This window comes from Microcaecilia unicolor, chromosome 1, assembly GCF_901765095.1.
Source record: "Microcaecilia unicolor chromosome 1, aMicUni1.1, whole genome shotgun sequence".
NCBI classification, from domain to species: domain Eukaryota; kingdom Metazoa; phylum Chordata; class Amphibia; order Gymnophiona; family Siphonopidae; genus Microcaecilia; species Microcaecilia unicolor.
In genome coordinates, this window is record NC_044031.1 from 724,644,272 (window position 1) to 724,665,780 (window position 21,509).

Here is a 21,509-nt window from a genome sequence, read left to right on the forward strand (position 1 = left end):
TGGTAAGTTCAATGTAGCTTACATGTTACAAGTGGGGCAGTTACAGAATTCAGTTCTATTGAAATTTAGTTCTAATGCCAATGGATAATCATAACTTAGACTGTGTTTACAGGTATTGTTGAGGAATGGGTAGAATTTTGTTGAGGTATGATTTTATGGGTTGATATAAAAATGACAGGAACACTGCCAGCCGAAGGCAGAATAGCAAAGTGAGACAAGAACTGTTGCAGCCCCTTGATCAGGTGAAAAAGGAGCATTTTAGAATACCAATCCACATATATCCAGGAAAAATTCCCCTTTGACATTTACAACTGCTTCAAGTTACATATAAGTGTTGGCTTACTTCTCATTTAAGGGGCCTTTTACTAAGCTGCATTAGGCTCTAACATGCGTCTAATGCAAGAAAAGATAAAGTTCCTGCCGGATGCACTCAGGTGTCCTGTAATAACTTGGAAATCTGCTACACTAACTGCATGCTAAATAGATTTTCAAAATTTTTAGGGGGTGTGTCAGGGGTGGAGAATGGCCATTCCTGCACTAAGCAGTTAATTCATCTACATTACCGGGCACCAATTGGTTAGAGAACAGATACCGCAGGAGCCCTTACCACCTACAAAATGGGTGACAGTGGGTGCTCACATGGTAATTTTTAAAAATGAACACACTATGAAAAAATACATATTGTGGTATAATCACGAGCCATTTCAACTATTTTAGAAAAAGGGGAGAAAAGGCCTCTGAAAGTCTGTGGGACGTCACTTTATTCCATCTGAACATAGTACCAACAGAACTTCAGTTCATCATAGGCCACCCCCCCCCCCCCATTCTTTATATATCTTCTTTTATTATTGTCATCTTAAACCAATCTTTTGCATTTTTCATTTTTTTATTACATATAAAACTACATTTGGTAAACAACTGTGCCAATTAAGCAAGATTATCTTAATCTGATGGGGTTCTGTTTCGCCCGTAACGTTTCCAGGGATTTGTCAAGGGATTAAATGTGCCCAATGTCATCTCATTTTCTGTGTGCCACACTTACTTACACCAGGGCTTTGTTCTTTCTGTGATGGCCCTGGTGTCCAGGTGTACCTCACGCAGGGTGGCCTCCATGGCCCAGAGATTCAACGATTACCATGGTTTAACTATCCCACCACTGTAGCAGCAAAGCAGGCAAGCTACTGCAGCACTGCTACTGATGTACTACTGTAGCACTATTATGAGCACTATGCCCAGCTATCCATGTGACTATATAGACCTATATGACATATATGGTCCAACATACATGGCACTATCCAGCATTAACAACCTAATTATAAGGTGCAAATTCAGACATGTTCTCTAAAGACATTGTGGAGACATCAGGTCTAGAGAACGAATGCAGAGTGGAAGAAAATCCAATCCAAGAAACCAGTCAAAAATCACAGAATGAAAACTCCAAATAGACTATTTGGAGTTTTCATTCTGTGAGTTTTGACTGGTTTCTTGGATTGGATTTTCTTCCACTCTGCATTCGTTCTCCTTGGTGATTTTGTGGAAGGTGTGAACCTCTTCTTTTTTCTTCAGAGACATCAGGTCTAACAGAAGAATAACAACTCTTGTTTACTGGCTAGAATCTGCTGATAAGGTCATGATGTTCCAGGACAATCAAGCTGTTATCAGCATTGCACACAGGTTGTTATCAGAATTGACATCAATGCAGGACACTTGGAGCTACTTGTTTATGTTCTTCAAGGATAGAACGTACGTCAGCTATAGAGATAAGGCTCCCAATTTCTCCATAAAAGGTAGCTCTTGCCAGGGCTAGCTGCTGTATATGTCCACACCACCTCCGAAGGACATGATTTGCATTGAACCAGACTGACAACTGAAGAATATGCTGACATCTGAAGCACTACATCAGGTTGTATGTATGCCAAGCATCCTTGCATAGTGTCCTCGGTTTACAGTGACTCTTTATACCTTAGAGTCTATCCAAGGTTGTACATACAGTGGGGGAAATAAGTATTTGATCCCTTGCTTATTTTGTAAGTTTGCCCACTGACAAAGACATGAGCAGCCCATAATTGAAGGGTAGGTTATTGGTAACAGTGAGAGATAGCACATCACAAATTAAATCCGGAAAATCACATTGTGGAAAGTATATGAATTTATTTGCATTCTGCAGAGGGAAATAAGTATTTGATCCCTCTGGCAAACAAGACCTAATACTTGGTGGCAAAACCCTTGTTGGCAAGCACAGCGGTCAGACGTCTTCTGTAGTTGATGATGAGGTTTGCACACATGTCAGGAGGAATTTTGGTCCACTCCTCTTTGCAGATCATCTCTAAATCATTAAGAGTTCTGGGCTGTCGCTTGGCAACTCGCAGCTTCAGCTCCCTCCATAAGTTTTCAATGGGATTAAGGTCTGGTGACTGGCTAGGCCACTCCATGACCCTAATGTGCTTCTTCCTGAGCCACTCCTTTGTTGCCTTGGCTGTATGTTTTGGGTCATTGTCGTGCTGGAAGACCCAGCCACGACCCATTTTTAAGGCCCTGGCGGAGGGAAGGAGGTTGTCACTCAGAATTGTACGGTACATGGCCCCATCCATTCTCCCATTGATGCGGTGAAGTAGTCCTGTGCCCTTAGCAGAGAAACACCCCCAAAACATAACATTTCCACCTCCATGCTTGACAGTGGGGACGGTGTTCTTTGGGTCATAGGCAGCATTTCTCTTCCTCCAAACACGGCGAGTTGAGTTCATGCCAAAGAGCTCAATTTTTGTCTCATCTGACCACAGCACCTTCTCCCAATCACTCTCGGCATCATCCAGGTGTTCACTGGCAAACTTCAGACGGGCCGTCACATGTGCCTTCTGGAGCAGGGGGACCTTGCGGGCACTGCAGGATTGCAATCCGTTATGTCGTAATGTGTTACCAATGGTTTTCGTGGTGACAGTGGTCCCAGCTGCCTTGAGATCATTGACAAGTTCCCCCCTTGTAGTTGTAGGCTGATTTCTAACCTTCCTCATGATCAAGGATACCCCACGAGGTGAGATTTTGCGTGGAGCCCCAGATCTTTGTCGATTGACAGTCATTTTGTACTTCTTCCATTTTCTTACTATGGCACCAACAGTTGTCTCCTCGCCCAGCGCCTTACTGATGGTTTTGTAGCCCATTCCAGCCTTGTGCAGGTGTATGATCTTGTCCCTGACATCCTTAGACAGCTCCTTGCTCTTGGCCATTTTGTAGAGGTTAGAGTCTGACTGATTCACTGAGTCTGTGGACAGGTGTCTTTCATACAGGTGACCATTGCCGACAGCTGTCTGTCATGCAGGTAACGAGTTGATTTGGAGCATCTACCTGGTCTGTAGGGGCCAGATCTCTTACTGGTTGGTGGGGGATCAAATACTTATTTCCCTCTGCAGAATGCAAATAAATTCATATACTTTCCACAATGTGATTTTCCGGATTTAATTTGTGATGTGCTATCTCTCACTGTTACCAATAACCTACCCTTCAATTATGGGCTGCTCATGTCTTTGTCAGTGGGCAAACTTACAAAATCAGCAAGGGATCAAATACTTATTTCCACCACTGTACCTTTACTCCAAGCTATTTCTGTAATAGGATTGTCTTTGTTTTTATTCTTGTTTACTCTGTCATTTGATGCTACTGTAAATAAAATAAGATCCATTTTGGTGCAGTGGGCTTGGATCTAAGGATAAGGGGTGATACATTCACTTCTGACACTTTCCTAACCAATGCTAATCTGGTTGGGACCCATTTTTGTTATAACTTACACTAAGTGTAGTAGTAGTAAGCGTCAGGTACCCCAATCACACCCTAAAACAGTGTATCTGTTTTGCGCCTACAACCACCAACACCCACAGGCACAAAAGTGATAATGTGAAACAATGCAGACACCGATAACCAAAGAGACAGAGCTCTTTCATGCCACCTCTCTTACATACATACACACACACACACACTGAAGGTGGGTTTGGAGTGTGAGATAAGCTGGGCAGATGCTGGTACAGAAGGTCTCTGATGGAAAAGGGTCAGGGAGGAATATGGAGGGGGCTCACAGGGGATTATTGGATAGGGTGACTGGGAGTGGGAACTAAGGAAGCAGGCATGGAACTAGGTTGTTAGCAGGTTGGGGGAGGGGAGCCAGGAGATATGGGTACAATAAGGGTCACAGATGGACCTGGGTGAACAGAAATAGTAATTGGGCTCACAGACAGCTCTCCTGTAATCAGCACCAACATAGCACAGTGACATGCTGCGGCTACACTTATTTGTGATTTTAAAGGTGGTCTAAGCCCCAATGTAGATAAGCACATAAGCACTGCCACGCTGGGAAAAGACCAAAGGTCCATCAAGCCCAGCACTCTGTCTCTGACAGCGGCCAATCCAGGCCCCAAGAACCTGGCAAAAAAAACAAAATTTAATAACGATCAATGGACTTTTCCTTCAGAAATCTGTCCAGACCCCCAGGGATAGATGTTGATGACAATATTTGGTGCCAATAAAGTCACTTAAATCAACCCTTTGGCTGTCAAGATTTCTTGATCCACCCCTACTTCTTGGCTTTGACTGCATTGCCCATAACATCCCCATACTGCCTCCAGCGGCCCTAGATATTTTCAAGGCTTGAACATTTTGCCCCAGTCTTTTGTAAAATGCTGGTTTAGATATTTTATTACAGGTACAAATCAAAGTAGGGTATACACAAAAAGTAGCACATATGAGTTGTCTTGTTGGGCAGACTGGATGGACCGTGCAGGTCTTTTTCTGCCGTCATCTACTATGTTACTATGCTAAAACGACAGTTACAAAATTTAGATTTGTAGAAATCTAGTACATAATACAGAAGTACAATAAATGCTTAGGATGATATATTAGCATATTGTGAGAGAGGTTAATATTATTGTTTTCCATTTCTGAACTTTTTGTGATGTATGGTGGTGTGGGATTAGGCAGATCCAGGGGGGAAAGACTTCTTGAAAAGGTGTGTTTTCAGTTTTTTTCTGAATTATAGGTAGTTTTCTGTGAGTTTCAGGTCTTTGGGTAGTGAGTTCCAAAGTTGTGTGCCTATAAAGGAGAGGCTGGTGGCATGTGAAGATTTGTATTTTATACCTTTGCAATTGGGGTAGTGAAGGGTTAGGTAGGTTCTTGCTGTTCTCGTCACGCTTCTTAATGGTAGATTGATAAGTTCCGTCATGTAATCTGGTACGAGTCCGTAGATGATTCTGTGGACTATTGTGCATATTTTGAATGTTATTCGAGCGTTAATAGGAAGCCAATGTAAGCTTCTTAGGAGGGGTTTTGCGCTTTCGAAGCGTGTTTTTCCAAAGATGAGTGGCAGCCATGTTTTGTGCTGTCTGTAGTTTTCTTATAATTTGATTTTTGCAGCCTACGTAAATACTATTGCAGTAGCCTACATGGGTTAGCACCATGGTTTGGATCATATTGCGGAATGAATCCCTGGGAAAGTAAGGTTTTATACGTTTGAGCTTCTACATAGTGTGGAACATTTTCTTGGTCTTGTTCTTAACTTGGCTTTCTACCGTTAGGTTGTGGTCACTGTTATGCCTAAGATTTTCAAGTGGGCTGAGATTGGGAGGGATGCACCCTGTGCTTTAATTGCAAAGGGGGGAATATTATTGTATTGGGACAAGAGAATGAGACATTGGGTTTTATCTCTATTGAGTTTTAACTTGAATGCCGATGCCCAGGATTCCATGATGTTCATGCTGTTTATTATTTCCATAGTGATTTCTGTGGGGTTCTGTTTGAAGGGAATATAGACGGTGATGTCATCTGTTTAGAGAAATGGATTGAGGCCTTGTTTGAATAGAGATTTAGCCAGTGGTGTCATCATTAGGTTGAATAATATAGGTGAGAGTGGTGATGTTTGTGGTATTCCACATTCCGCTTTCCAAGGAGGAGATATATCTGAGTTTGATTTGACTTGGTATGTTCTGGATGTCAGAAATCCCTTGATCCAGGAGAGTACGTTTCCTGTAATTCCTGTCTTGTCAAGGATTCTCAGTAGTAAGTGGTAGTTGATCATATCGAATGCGCTTGATAGATCAAATTGGAGTAGGAGGATGTTTTTACCCCTTCCTATTTCCTGCTTGAATCTGGTCAGGAGTGTGGCTAGTATTGTTTCTGTACTGTGCTGAGGTCTGAAGCCAGATTGAGATTTGTGTAGTATGTTGAAATCAGTGAGGTATTCTGTTAGGTGTTCGACTATGCCTTCTGTCAATTTGGTTGTTAGGGGTATGGATGCTATCTGTCTATAATTTGAGGTGTCTTCTACTTTTTTCTTTTTTGGTGTCTTTTGGGATGGGAGTTAGTAGAATATTTCCTCTGTCCTGTGGGAGTAGGCCTTTTTTTAATAGACAATTAAGGTGGTCTGTGAGTTCTGTGACGTATTGATTAGGGGGGGGGGGGGGGGGTTCATTATATAGTTGGGGCAGGAATCTAGTTGGCAGTGGGCGGTGGAGAATTTTCTGAGTGCGTGATCTATTGCTGTGATGTGCTGTGGGTTGTTTAAAGTGTGCATAACGCTTGTAAAATGACTGCCATAGTGGTTTCACCTCCCTGTCCCTCCCCAGTTATGAAAACTTTAAAAAAAAAACTTGAGTTGTGGCAAGTAAGTGTGTATTTTTTTCTAATAACACCTCTATTCTACCTAAACATCTCTGGGAAGGGTCACACACATATTGCCATTTTATGAAATCCCTTTTCTGAAATTACCCCCTTGTATATAAATATAGAAAAAAGCTCCTATTGAAACTTACATTCTTACAATGTAGATAAAAAATATAAATGTAAGACTCACCTTGTAAAGCTATTGTAATGGTAAGAAAAATCGAGCAGGCTTTCCTCCTCTTGGCAGGCAATTGTAAATCCATCTTCTAAAATGGATAATAAAGGATGGGCAGTCTCTTCATTAAGATGAAAGAAAGTACCTACAGCAGAATATAAGATTGTATGTCCTTAGGCATCTGTGATTTAACCGTCAACTATGGAACAGTATAATTAGGAATGTCAGTAAGATAATATAGTGTTGGCGGAATTTTCCTTCCTGTTACTGTGTAAAAGACAACAGTAATTGCAGTGCTTTTTGGGAAGGAGATATTTTAATTTTTTTACATGTAATATTTTTTAATGAAAGCCTAGCTTCTGCTCCTTCAGCTGAAGGAGTCAGACGTGCATGATCATGATCATGATGCCTGAAGAGGGAGTCGAGAGAGGGGATACAAAGCCATTGCACAACAGTAGGGCCTACTGATTTCTTGAAAGGCACATTCATATCACTTTCTCATGCTACCACACAGCTCTTTTAAGGGGTCAAGTGTAATTGAGCTAGATGTCCAAAGGTGTAAGAAGAAAGTACTATACCAAAAGCAAGACCTGAGTAATTTTATAAGGGGACACCTAGTCAACCCCCCCATTGCTCCAGGCACAAATAAGTACTTGTATATACTTTGTAAATCACTTTGAATGTAGTTGCAAAAACCACAGAAAGGCAGTATATCAAGTCCTATTTCCCTTCCCTTTCCCCTTACAGCAGTTATTCCCAACCCAGTCCTAAGGGCACATCTAGCCCCATTGAATTTTCAGGATATCCACAATGAATATTTATGAGTTAGATTTGCATTCATAAGGTAGTGCATGCAAAATTTTTCATGCATATTCATTGTGGATATCCTGAAAACCCAATGGGACTAGCTGTGCCCCGAGGACTGGGTTCGGAATAGCTGCTTTAAAGGGTGCTTTATAAAGACAAGTAGGTGACCAGCACATATGTGGCAGGTGTGAACACTTCTTCCAACTAGTCTTAAAACATTGTCCTTCATGTTCCTGGGTCCTGTTCCTCCCCATAGGCTTTCACACAGTACAGTCTTAGCTGAAAATATCCTACTACAGTGGTTCCCAAACCTGGTCCTGGAAGCACCCCAACCAGTCAGATTTTCAGGATATCCACAATGAATATTCATGAGAGAGATCTACAAGCGTAACCTTGGGGTCATCTTCAACTCCTCCCTCTCCTTCTCTGCACATTTTCAGCAGACTGCTAAAACCTGTCGTTTCTTTCTCTATAATATCACCAATATTTGCCCTTTCCTTTCTGAACACACTACCAGAACCTTCCTCCACACTCTGATCACCTCTCGCAACTTGCTTCTCACAGGTCTCCCACTTAGCCATCTCTCTCCTCTTCAATCTGTTCAAAATTCTGCTGCACGACTAATATTCCGCCAGTGTCGTTATGCTCATATTAGCCCTCTCCTCAAGTCACTTCACTGGCTTCCTATCCATTTCCGCATACAGTTCAAACTCCTCTTATTGACCTATAAGTGCATTCACTCTGCAGCTCCTCAGTACCTCTCCACTCTCATCTCTCCCTACATTCCTCCCCGGGAACTCCATTCACTGGGTAAATCTCTCTTATCTGCACCCTTCTCTTCCACTGCTAACTCCAGACTCCGTTCCTTTATCTTGCTGCACCATATGCCTGGAATAGACTTCCTGAGCCGGTACGTCAAGCTCCATCTGTGGCCGTCTTCAAATCTAAGCCAAAAGCCCACCTTTTTGATGCTGCTTTTAACTCCTAACCCCTATTCACTTGTTCAGAACCCTTATTTTATCATCCTCACTTTAATATTCCTTTATCTCTTGTTTGTCCTAATTAGATTGTAAGCTCTGTCGAGCAGGGACTGTCTCTTCATGTTCAAGTGTACAGCGCTGCGTACGCAGTGGCATATCAAGGGGGGGCAGTGGGGGTGGTCTGCCCCGGGTGCACGCCGCTGGGGGGGTGCCGCGTGCCTGTTGGCCGAGTCCGCTCGTGCCCTCCCTGCTGCTCCCTCTGTGCGGAACAGGTTACTTCCTGTTCTGGGGTAGAGGGAGCAGCAGGGAATGAGCGGACTCGGAACCGACAGGCGCGCAGCACCCCACCCCCCCCCACCCCAGCAGGTAAAAATGCACCTGGGGGCAGGGGCGTAGCTACGGGTGGGCCTGGCTGGGCCCAGGTCCACCCAATTTCAGCCCAGGCCCGCCCAGCGCCAGCCCCAGCACCCATTGCCGGCCACTGCTGCTTTTCCTGTTGAGCAGCAGGGCCGGTGCTACAAAAAGAAGAAGCGCTAACGGCGCTAAGGACGAGAAATGTTAAAAAAAAAAAAAAAGCGCGGCACCAGCAGGCACTGTCTCGGCAGCCGTTAGCGCTTCTTCTTTTTGTAGTGCCGGCCCTGCTGCTCAACAGGAAAAGCAGCAGTGGCCGGCAATGGGAGCTGGCGCTGGCATGCAGGGCGGGCCTCGTCGAAGAAAAGAGGGAAAACATGGAAGGATGGAGAGAAAAAGAGGGAGAACAGATGGAAGGATGGGAAGACAGAGGGAAAACATGGAAAGATGGGGAGAAAAGAGGGAAAACAGATGGAAGGATGGCAGAGAATGAGGGAAAACATGGAAGGATGGGGAGAAAGAGGGAAAACAGATGGAAGGATGGCAGAGAATGAGGGAAAACATGGAAGGATGGGGAGAAAGAGGGAAAACATGGAAGGATGGGGAGAAAAGAGGGAAAACAGATGGAAGGATGGCAGAGAATGAGGGAAAACATGGAAGGATGGGGAGAAAGAGGGAAAACATGGAAGGATGGGGAGAAAAGATAGAAAACAGATGGAAGGATGGGGAGAGAAAGAGGGAAAACGGATGGATGGGGAGAGAGACTGGATGGAAGGATGGGGAGAGAAAGGGGAGAGACTGGAAGGATGCAGAGAGAAAGGTGAGAGACTGGAAGGATGTGGAGAGAGAAGGGACACTGAACAGAAAAGGGTAAAGTGATACAGAGACACTGGTTAGAAAGAGGGAGAGAGACATTAGATGGAAGGATCAGGAGAGAGGATAGATGGATGGAAGGATGGGGAGAGAAAGAGGGAAGACGCTGGATGGAAGGGTAGGGAGAAAGAGGTGACACTGGACGGAAGGATGCAGAAAGAAAGAGGGGAGACTACAGGAAGGATGGGGAGAGAAAGAAGAGAGCTGCTGGATGGAAAAGGAGAGTAGTGAAAGACTGGAGAATAAGAGGAAGGGGCATGGGGAGAATAAGGGTGAGAAAAAGATGAAAAGCCATAAGTAGATGAAGGAAATTAAAGAATGGATAGTAAGAATGAATTAAATCAGGACAGAGAGAGAGAGGCAGAAAAATATTGAAGAAAGCAAAGAAAAAGGAGAGAAAAATGAGAAATGGCCAGGAAACCGTGGCAGAAGAGTTAAGCGAAAACGAAGGAAAGCAGAATCTAGAGACTGGGAGCGACGCAATGAGAAAAAGTAAATGGCCATACAAGAAAGGTAAAGAAAATAATTTTATTTTTAATTTAGGATAAAGTAATATGGTACCTGTGTTAATGAAGTTTCAGAGACCAATACTTCCTTCCTTAGGTCAGGCGAGGATACCGTAACAGCATTATACTGACCTGAGGCAGGAAGTTTTGGCCTCTGAAAGCTCACTGAAAAGGGTGTTAGGCTATTAAATAAATTTTCTGAAATCTGATGCACTGAAAAGCAGCACTTTACCCTGTGTGACAAATGCATCTGATTAGCATGACTAAATTTTGCTGGGGGGGGGGGGGGGGTAGAGAGCAAATTTTGTGCCCACCCACTTTGGGTTCAGGCCCATCCAAAATTGGCAGTCTGGCTACGCCACTGCCTGGGGGGGGGGGGGTGTAATTTCGCCGGGGGGGGGGCGCTGCATCCGGGGGGAGGTGCATCGGTGATCCACCCCGGGTGTCAGCCAGCCTAGGAACGCACTGTGCGTACGTCTAGTAGCGCTTTAGAAATGATAAGTAGTAGTAGTAGTCATTGTGGATATCCTGAAAACCTGGCTGGCTGGCGTGCCTCCAGGACTAGGTTTGGGAGCCAGTGTCCTATTATTAAATGTTCACTGATGTTTTGTCTCCAAGATAATGCAACTTTTTTTTCTCTGTTCTTATTTTATTTTTTTCTATTTCCCTTTTATTGTTTTATTTCTTTATGTAGCCCACCCTAGGACAAAGGGCAATATATCAAATATAAGAATCAATTTATATGCCAATATTTGTCAAGTACTTGAATAAATTATAGTATTTTATAATCTATGCACATACTTGTGCACTTTGCCCATGCTGTGCCCAATCACCAACCTAGAGCACTCCCACAGGCAAAGTACACACCATCATTTGAAGCATGTGATTTTCCACCAGTTGGTGTTCAGAAGAGGTGATTTATGTACATACTAGCCGTTGAGCCCGTAAAAACGGGCTGGTATTGGGGTTTTCCTTCCCCCTCCCTCCCCCCTCCCCGCGAGGTCGCCACCGCTACCGTACCCCCCCCCCCCACCCCCGGAGTTGCCCTCCACCTGGCCTGGGCCTTCTCTCCGCTACTAAACTTACACATTCATTCGCCGGAACGCAGCACGCACATCAGCTGAGCTGCCGTCGGCCCTTCCTTCTCTGCCTGTGTCCCGCCCTCCTGTGACGTAACGTCAGCGAGGGCGGGACACAGGCAGGGAAGGAAGGCCGATGGCAGCTCAGCTGATGTGCATGCTGCGTTCCGGCGAATGGATGTGTTAGTAGCGGAGAGAGGGCTCGGCCCGGGTGGGGGGGAGGAACGGTAGCGGCGATCTCGGGCGGGGGGAGCGGTATCAACCTCGGCGGCGCAGTTTTCCTCTCTGTCCCGCCTTCGTCATCACGTATTGACACGGGGGCGGGACAGAGAGGGATGTCTCTACTGCGCATTTGCGAGTGAGTCGGTCACTTGCCGTTTATATGTTTGATGTGGCCATATCCATGCGGAAATGAGTAAACCACCACCAAAGTGGGCACGTACTTTCCTGGTTAAAAGTAAAATTACCCTCAAAATGAGCAAATTTTCTGCTTCTTAAGATCTGAGTTCAAAATATAAACATCTATAAACCTAGTTATGTGTCATTTCATGTAAAACTGCGTATTTGTCTTGCGCACAATACCATCCCGGAGTAAACCGTGCAATAAGGTAAGATGGCATCTTTTCTACTAGTTACAGTAATCTGGTAATCACAGCGATAATCAATTTGTAGCTTTTTATGCTCTTGCATTCTATCTGCACATTTGCCGAGATGGGGGAATTTCTCAAGGAACAGTTAGCGGGATGGGATCAACTGAAGGATGTACAACAGCAATGGACAAGACTGAAAGGAGCTATATTAAAGGCAACTACCCTTTATGTTAGAAAATTACATAAAGGAAAGAGGAAAAGAAGGCCTCTCTGGTACTCAAATGTAATAGCTGAAAAGATAAGGGTAAGGAGGCTAGCCTTTGCACGTTATAAGACGACTCAGAAAGATGAAGACAGGAGAGAATATCTAAATAAGTGAAGAGAAGCTTGAAAAGCTATCAGGAAAGCGAAGCAGCAAATGGAGGAAAAGATAGCTTATATGGTAAAATTGGGGGATAAGACCTTTTTCAGATATGTAAGTGACAAGAGGAAGTGCCATAATAGCATTGTGAGGCTCAAAGCTGAGGGAGAGAAATATTTGGAAGATGATAAGGATAAAGCTGAACTGCTTAACAATTATTTTAGCTCTGTGTTCACGAATGAAAGACCGGGGGTAGGGTTGCAGAAAACAAAGGCTAAAGGGGATGGATGTATGGTAGACCAAGACCTGTTTACAGAAGGCTGTGTTCGTGAGGAGCTTGCCAAACTAAAAGTAGACAGAGCGATGGGGCCATATGGGATATACCCAAGAGGGTGCTTAAGGAGCTTGGAGAAGTTCTGTTGGCTCTGCTGACGGACCTCTTCAATGCTTCCTTAGAAACTGGAGTGGTCCCAGTGGACTGGAGAAGGGCGGATGTGGTTCCTTTGCACAAGAGTGGAAGTAAGGAGGAGGTTTGGAATTACAGACCTGTCAGTCTGACCTCAGTGGTGAGTAAGCTAATGGAAACACTTCTAAAGAGGAGGACTGTGAGATTTCTTGAACTAAATGGAATGCGGGACCCGAGGCAGCATGGCTTCACTAGTGGCACGTTGTGTCAGATGAATCTGACTGTCTTCTTCATCTGGGTGACCAAACAGTTGGATGTGAGAGGGGTGCTTGATGTGGTTTACTTAGATTTCAGCAAAGCCTTTGACACGGTTCCGCACAGGCGACTGATAAATAAATTGAGTGCCCTCGGTACGGGACCTAGAGTAACTGATTGGGTTAAAAATTGGTTGAATGATAGGAGACAGAGGGTAGTGGTAAATGGAGCTTGCTCTGAAGAAAAGGATGTTGTCAGTGGAGTACTGCAGGGATTAGTCCTAGGGCCAGCTCTTTTTAACATCTTTGTGAGCGATATTGCAGAAGGGCTGTCTGGTAAGGGTTGTCTCTTTGCGGATGACATTAAACTCTGCAACAGGGTGGACACCCTGAAGGGTGCGAATGACATGAGGAAGGACCTAGCAAAGCTAGAGGAATGGACCGATATTTGGCAACTAAGGTTTAATCCCAAAAAATGCAGGGTCATCCACTTGGGTCGCAAAAATCCGAGGGAATGGTACAGTATAGAGGGTGAAGTATTGGGGGTGAAGTGCTTCAGTGTACGAAGGAAGAGTGGGACTTGGGGGTGATTGTGTCTGATGACATTAAAGCTTCCAAACAGATAGAAAAAGCAACGGTCAAAGCCAGAAGGATGCTTGGGTGCATAAAGAGAGGCATGACCAGCAGGAAAAAGGAGGTGATAGTGCCAGAACATGGAGAGAAGGGGGATGATGCTAAGATATAGCAAAATTAGAAAAGGTTAAAAGAAGAATGACCAAAATGATAAAGAGGATGGAACTCTTCTTATATGAGGAAAGGCTAAAGAGGTTAAGGCTCGAGGAGATATGACTGAGATCTACAAAATCCTGAGTGCTGTAGAATGAGTAGAAGTGAATTGATTTTTTACTTTTTCAAAAAACACAAATAGGGACATTCAATGAAGTTACATGGAAATACTTTTAAAACAAATAGAAGGAAATATTATTTTAATTCAACGAATAGTTAAGCTCTAGAACTATTTGCCAAAAGATGTAGTAACAACAGTTAGCGTATCTGGGTTTAAAAAAGATTTGGACAAGTTCCAGGAGGAAAAGTCCATAGTCTGTTATTGAGATGGACATGGGGAAGCCATTACTTGCCTTGGGATTGGTAGCATGGAATGTTGCTATCTGGGTTTCTGCCAGGTACTTATGACTTGGTTTGGCCACTATTGGAAGCAGGATACTGGGCTAGATGGACCATTGGTCTGACCCAGTATGGCTATTCGTACATTCTTATAATATGGGGTGGGAGTAGGGGAAGAAAGGGAGATGAGATGCTGACCAACTGGAGTGGCGTTAAGGGGAAGGAAAGAGGTTGGCCATTATGGGGGCAGGGAGATAAGGGGAAGGGGAGTTTCTCAACTATGTTGGGGTAGGGCCTTAAGCCACTCTTGGGAGAGCGGGCTGCATCCAAGTTCACTTCAGGTACCCTTGGACCAGTTCTGTTCCTGTGCCTGCATAGGTAGAGAAATTAAATCTAGGTCTCTAGCATGACAGCACCACCCTGAGCCATTAGGTCACCCTGGGAAACAGTATATTTTGATGTACAGTGAGCAGGATAAGTCTTAATAGAGGTTTATAGAAACATTTTTAAACATTATTAAATCTGGAATTAAAAAAAAACGTTTTCCCACAGGATCAAATATAAAACAAATCTAAAATGCAGGATGCATAAAACAGTGAAAATGACTTTAAAGTTTGCTTCTGTTTCATTTTGATATTGCTACAGTACCTGTGGTGTGAATAGTGATGGGCTTACTTCTTTCACTGACGCCACCTACGTTAACAGCTCTTACGTAGATATGATATTTTTCCCTGGGATCCAGCTGAATGAGGGATTCGCAGGTAGGAATCCCAACAATAGATCTGTAAGGATAATAGTGTCATGATTATTGTAAAAACATTTAGTTTATTACAGGGAATCCTGAAAAAGCCCTGGCGGTCTCATTGCTATCAACTATAGTAACAGCAAGAAAACGAGTAATAAATAATCACAAAGCCAATAAGTCTCTTTAATTCTATGAAAAGTTTCAACGTGGGCCTGTGGCTGACAGGGCCTAAACCACAGTCCGTGACATGTGACTGCCACGCCCCAAACACAGTGTGGAAGCTTCTCTCTCTAGGTTTCCAGGTCTCAGAACAAGGCTTCCAAGCAGAGGCGCAGCCAGGTTTTGATCTCAGGGGGAGCAGATGTTTATAAGTGTCTGTGTTGTTGCTCAGGGGCTGTAGCAAGCACTGATTAATACAGGCTGTCTCTGTTACGTCCTGCCTACAAGGAAACAGTAAGTTACAACAGGAGGCAGGACGCAGAAGAGGTCCCTGGACTGGCCAGAGCAGGCAACCTGTCTTCTTAACTACAAAGTAAAAATATTCAAATTGTGACCATCACCTCAGGAATAGCACACACATTCCTCGCACTGCTAGACACCTTGTTTAAATCAAATGGGCTTTTTTGTTTGTGAGGTGACTCTACAGGATGTGAAGAACACTAGTCTTGAGCATTTTTATTTTGGGTGACAAAGACCACCAAAGGTGGCCCTCGCCCCACAGCCTACATTCAAATAGGGCTTGAAACTTTGCGAAATAACACAAACTCCTGCAAAAAAGACACCCAAAACCTATACTGAAAACTTACCACACCAAAACAGCCCTAACCCACCTATGAAAAGACAATGCTATAAATATTACAGTGGGACCTAGAGAAGTGTTTCCCTAGGTGGTCCTGGAGTACCCCCGTGCCATTCAGGTTTTCAGGCTATCCACAATAAATCTGCATGAAAAAGATTTGCATGTAATGGAGGCAGTATATGCAAATTATCATGCATATTTATTGTGGATAGCCTGAAAACCTGTCTGGCAAGGGGGTACTCTAGAACCAATTTGGGAAATACTGCCCTAGAACACAAAACTCACCACACCATAACAGCCCTAACCTACCTATGAAAAGACAGTGCCATATATATTACACTGGGCTCTGGAGCAACAATATACCTACTATTAGGAAACTAGAACAAGCTGCACTGTTACACATTCCTACACAGACACTACATGCTAGCAGAATCCTTCACCTCAGTCACACATGCAGAACATGGACAGACCCTCATCTATATAACATAAGAGTAGCCATACTGGGTCAGACCAATGGTCCATCCAGCCCAGTATCCTGTTTTCAACAGTGGCCAACCCAGGTCACAAGCACCTGGCAGAAACCTAAATTGTGACAACATTCCATGCTACTAATCTAATACAGAATAGAGAGCAACAACAACAAAAATTGAAATAGAGACCTCCCCTCCTCTCTGCCCAAGGAAGCCAGACTCTATAAAACAGTGCAATACTGGTAAAAAAGAAACAGAAAAGCATTTTCTCCTGTACTTTGCAAAATAAAAATAGAAAAAAATGTACCTTTTACAAAGCAGGTACATCTTAGTCCTTACAAAGTATTAAATAAAAATAATTTTCTTCTACCTTTGTTGTCTGGGAATTTGGCTGGTCCCAGTCTTTTTTTCCATGTTCCACAAGTCAGCCATACAAATTCTTTTCCAGGTTGGCCTTTCCATTTCTTCTCTTGCCTCTTGCCTTCTTCCTTTCCTTCTCTACATCTGTTGGCACTGAACTTGCATTTTACGTCCCCACTATGAAATAGCTGTGCATAGAGCTGCCAAGTAATCGAGCTCCAGAAGGGAGATTTTTCAACCAGTCCTAGTGTGAACTGACATCCCAAATTCATGTGGGATTTGCAGTCCCTGGTTCTAACCATCAAAATCTGTGCTGCAGTACATTCAAAATTACTTAAGAAAATGCACTCGGACCCCTCCAGGGTTGCTAATTTGAAGACATCGGAGATTTGCGTTTTAAAATACTGTCATATTCCTAAAATCAAATTCAAAATAAAATACCTTTTTCTACTGTGTGAACAATTTATTTTCTCATTTGCTTTGGTCCCACTGTCTCTTTTCTGTTTTTCTCTGTTTCTTCTGCCTTTACAGGGTCTCTTGCCCATCTGACATTTCTTCTGTCTCCAAATGCACCATCTTTCTTTCCTCTGCACTACTATTTGTCCTATCTAGTATTTCCCTTCTGTGTCCCTTGTCCCTATCCTACCCCCAAGTTCAGAATCTACCCTGTGTCCTCCATCTCCCCCCTTTTTCAGCACAAACCTACCTGGTCTCCTCATCTCCCCCTTTTCTAATATCTGCCCTCCTGGTGTCTCCATCTCTCCCTTTTTCTAACATTGCCCTGTGTCCCCCATCTTCCCCCTTCTTCCAGCATTACCTCTTTCTCCCCATCTCACCCCTTTTTCACCATTCTCTCCATATTCCCATTTCCTCCTTCCAGTAGTGCCTCTCTGTGTCCCTATCTCCTTACCCCCCTTTCTAGTAGTGCCCCTGTGTTCCTATCAGTGAACATTGAAGAAAAATGACCTCAACCTATAGAGTTTATAATTGCGGTTTCCACCGGCTATAATAATTTTTGAAGCTGTTTTAGTGATATTTGATTGCTATTTCTTTTCTCCTCCAGCTTTTAAGGCACTGCCTATCCAACAGAAATAGCTTTAGACTTGTTACAGATGGACTAACAATAAAAAATTACAAGGTGGATGCAGCAGCTCATAAGTTTGCTTGCTTTGTTTCGAGTGAAGAGCAATGACAACTGCGCGGGGGAGTAGAAACAGATTAACCAAACTGGCTTCCTTGCTTACAATGGACTAGATAGGCTCAGTTCCACTCCTGTCTATTAAACCTTCTTGGGCAACTTTCTGCCTTCTCCAGCCCCCTTACATGTTTCGCCCGCTCAAGGTCCACATGGTGATTTTCACTGCCGTCCTCCGTGAGTCTTGCATATACTCCTGTCTCTTCTGCCCGCTCTCTCCCATCCACGTGGTCACTCGTTTTAAAAGCCCTGAGGTGTTCTCCCTCCAACACCAGTGATTGACATAGTCAGCCTTCTGCCAGTGTCAGAGCCTCTCCTCAGGCGCGTCCCGCCTCCTCTAATGCAACTTCCTGTCTTCCGCAGGATGCACCTGAGGGAGAGCCCCCGACGCTGGCAGAAGGCTGGCTATGTCAATCACCGGTGTCAGAGGGAGAAGTCTTCAGGGCCTTAAAAATGACCATGCTGATGGGAAACAGTGGGCGGAAGAGACAGGAGTAGGTGCAAGACTCACGCGGGAGGGGGGAGGAGGCAGAGAAAGCTATTAGCAGGCATTTGGCGCTTAGGCGCCATCTCTTCTAAAAATCCGTTTGAGGAAGCAACTGCTCCCCCTGCCCCCCACCGTGTAAGTCTGCCCAGCACTATCCCTGCCTCGCATCACCGGCTCTGGCACAGACCGTATAAGTCTGCTCAGCACTATCCCCGCCTCCCAACCACCAGCCCCGCCTCCCACCACTGGCTCTGCCTCCCAATCTCGGCTAAGCTCCTGAGGATCCATTCCTTCTGAACAGGATTCCTTTAGCAGAAGAGTCCTGAAGTTGCGAATCCCCAGTTCTGGTTCTGACTGAACTGGACTTAAAATGAAAAAGGAAGAAGTACCAGGCCAGAAAATGTTGTGGTAATGTGACTTACCTGTCAGTTCTAATGTCAAGCAGTTTGACAGATGTTAAATGCCTGCAACGTGAAACTGAGAAATATCACGCGGGGATAGTGCTGGGCAGACTTATACGGTCTGTGCCAGAGCCGGTGGTGGGAAGCGGGACTGGTGGTTGGGAGGCGGGGATAGTGCTGGACAGACTTGTACGGTCTGTGCCAGAGCTGGTGGTTGGGAGGTGAGGATAGTGCTGGGCAGACTTATACGGTCTGTGCCAGAGCCGGTGGTTGGGAGGCGGGGCTGGTGGTTGGGAGGTGAGGATAGTGCTGGACAGACTTGTACGGTCTGTGCCAGAGCCGGTGGTTGGGAGGCGGGGCTGGTGGTTGGGAGGTGAGGATAGTGCTGGGCAGACTTATACGGTCTGTGCCAGAGCCGGTGGTTGGGAGGCGGGGCTGGTGGTTGGGAGGCGGGGATAGTGCTGGGCAGACTTATACGGTCTGTGCCCTGAAGAGCACAGGTACAAATCAAAGTAGGGTATACACAAAAAGTAGCACATATGAGTTATCTTGTTGGGCAGACTGGATGGACCGTGCAGATCTTGTTCTGCCGTCATCTACTATGTTACTATGTTAGTAACCACAATCCCCACCCTCCATGTAGATAAAGGGCTTTGGACCCATTTTCCATCCTCCACTGTGCTGAGAAGGACCCTGATAGCCCAAAGAGCCCCTTGTGATTTACTCTCCTCTCCCCATGCATCTGTCACATGTCTACAAGGAAAATATGACTATAGCATGAAAAGGGGCACGAGAGAGATTAAAATATGTTTTGAGTTGTGGTCACACAGGGTGGAATATTTTCTTTGTAAACCGTGTAAAAACAGAAGAAATAGACTACAGCAGGATCATAAAAGAGAGAACCTAGCAAGACAAGATGTGGTAATAACAGCAAAAGGCAAGGGTGTTGACATTAAAAGAATCTGACACACTGTTGATTTAAGCCAACAAAAGAATGAGTTATATTAGCAAGGTGATCATGCTGCATTTGTTTTCCCTATTAGTTGCAGCATTTAGACTGTGGCAGAATTTCAGGAAGATTTAAAGACCTCATGGATAATAAACTGCCCACGCAATGGGTGTTTAGTGCTATGATAGTAACATATCATAAATTATTACCCAGTTCTCAAAACTTTCAATAGCTTCTTTTGCATTCAAAGGTATTTATCACATTGTATAGGATCCTTCAGATTCCCCTGTCACCACCATACAGGCTAGTATTGTGAGCCAGGCACTTTCATGGTGGGCAGGTATTCCTCATTTGATCCACAAAATTTAATATCACTTAAACCAACTTTTTTTTTAATCATATTTTTTCTTTTACTTAAACATAAAAACTTAGCTTTAATATGTAGCGTCGCTATGGACTCCTTCTTCAAAATACTTTAATAGAACTGCTCATTCATCCTATACAATGTGATAAATACCTTTGAATGCAAAAGAAGCTTTTGAAATTTTTGAGAGCTGGGTAATAATTTATGATATACAGTGATACCCCCTCTACTGAAACAGTGATACCATATTTTGTGGATTGTATGATAGTAACATAAACACTTTGAGGGGAAAAAAAGGTATTTTCTCTACAACATTTCATTTAATTCATAACTGGGGAGGGGCAGAGGGAGGAGAAGAGAGTTTGGATTGAGCTTGTAACTTTTTCAGTATTAGCTGAAGGTATGTAATGTTCAGGTATGGAAGGTATTTCCCTGTCCCTGAAAGGTTTGCAGTCTAAGGGTTTTTTTTTTTAAACTAAGCTGCAGTAGGTTGTACGCATGTGCAGCGTGCGCCCAAAAGAGACTACTGCCAGGCAGGGGCGTATCTGCGTGGGGCCACTGGGGCCTGGGCCCCCGCAGATTTCGCCCTGGACCCCCCCTGCCGCCGTCACCTACCTTTGCTGGCGGGGGAACCCAACCCCCGCCAGCCGAGGTCCGCTTCCTCCTGCCGCTGCCTTTAAAAATATTCCTTCGGCTGGCGGGGGATCCCAACCCCCGCCGGCCGAGCCGAGTTCTTTTAAAGTTCTTTTTCGTCCTCCGGAGTCCGTGCTGTTCAAAGCTGCTCCTGACGTCGCTGCACGTTGTACGTGCATGACGTCTCCTGCACGTACAACGTGCAGCGATGTCAGACTCCGAACAGCATGGACTCCGGAGGACAAAAAAAAATTTTAAAGACCTTGGCTCAGCTGGTGGGGGTTGGGGTCCCCTGCCAGCCGAAGGAATATTTTTAAAGGCAGCGGCAGGAGGAAGCGGACCTCTGCTGGCGGGGGTTGGGGTCCCCTGCCAGCAAAGGTAGGTGATGGTGGCGGCGGGAGACGACGACGGCAATGGCGGGGGGGGCTGCTATAATGTGCCCCCTCACTCTGGCCTTGGCTCCCCCTACCGCCGCATTTCAGATACGCCTCTGCCACCAGGCCAGTGCACCCTCCTGGCGGTAATTTCAGATTTGACACGTGCCCATAACGTGTGGGCGATTTATTTATTTATTTATTTCCTCCTACGTGCGCCGGTTCCGGTGGTAATCAGCACTTGGCGCGCGTCGACCGGTCAGTGCACATGTAGCGCATGAGCCTTTACTACTAGATCAATGGGTGGGTTAAGGGCTCAGGCCGGTTTTGGTTGCACGCTGGTTTCATTTTTACCGCAGGCCCTTTTCCTGTCACATTAAAAATAAGCCATTTTTTGTAGATGTGGTAAAAAAACTGGCCCATCATGCACCTGATACACGCAGCTACACTACCGCAGGCCACTTTTTTTTACCGTGGCTTAGTAAATGAACCCCTAAAACAGGGGCACTTGTGTAAAAAACACCATGTTAACTGCCAAAGACAGGAATAGGCAGGGTCTGAGCAGGAGAAGGTATGGCTGGCT

General features: G+C 44.8%; 1 protein-coding gene across 1 annotated transcript in view; it reads right to left on the minus strand.

Moving 5' to 3' along the window:
* The window catches only part of FSD2 (fibronectin type III and SPRY domain containing 2), a 108,212-nt gene that overhangs the window by 12,138 nt on the left and 74,565 nt on the right, over positions 1 to 21,509 (minus strand). Inside the window, exons 10-11 of the mRNA XM_030189605.1 lie at positions 14,798 to 14,931; positions 6,833 to 6,962 (exon numbers count right to left, since the gene is read on the minus strand). Of these exons, the coding sequence (XP_030045465.1) occupies positions 6,833 to 6,962; positions 14,798 to 14,931 (264 nt within the window). The remainder of the gene's footprint in view (positions 1 to 6,832; positions 6,963 to 14,797; positions 14,932 to 21,509) is intronic.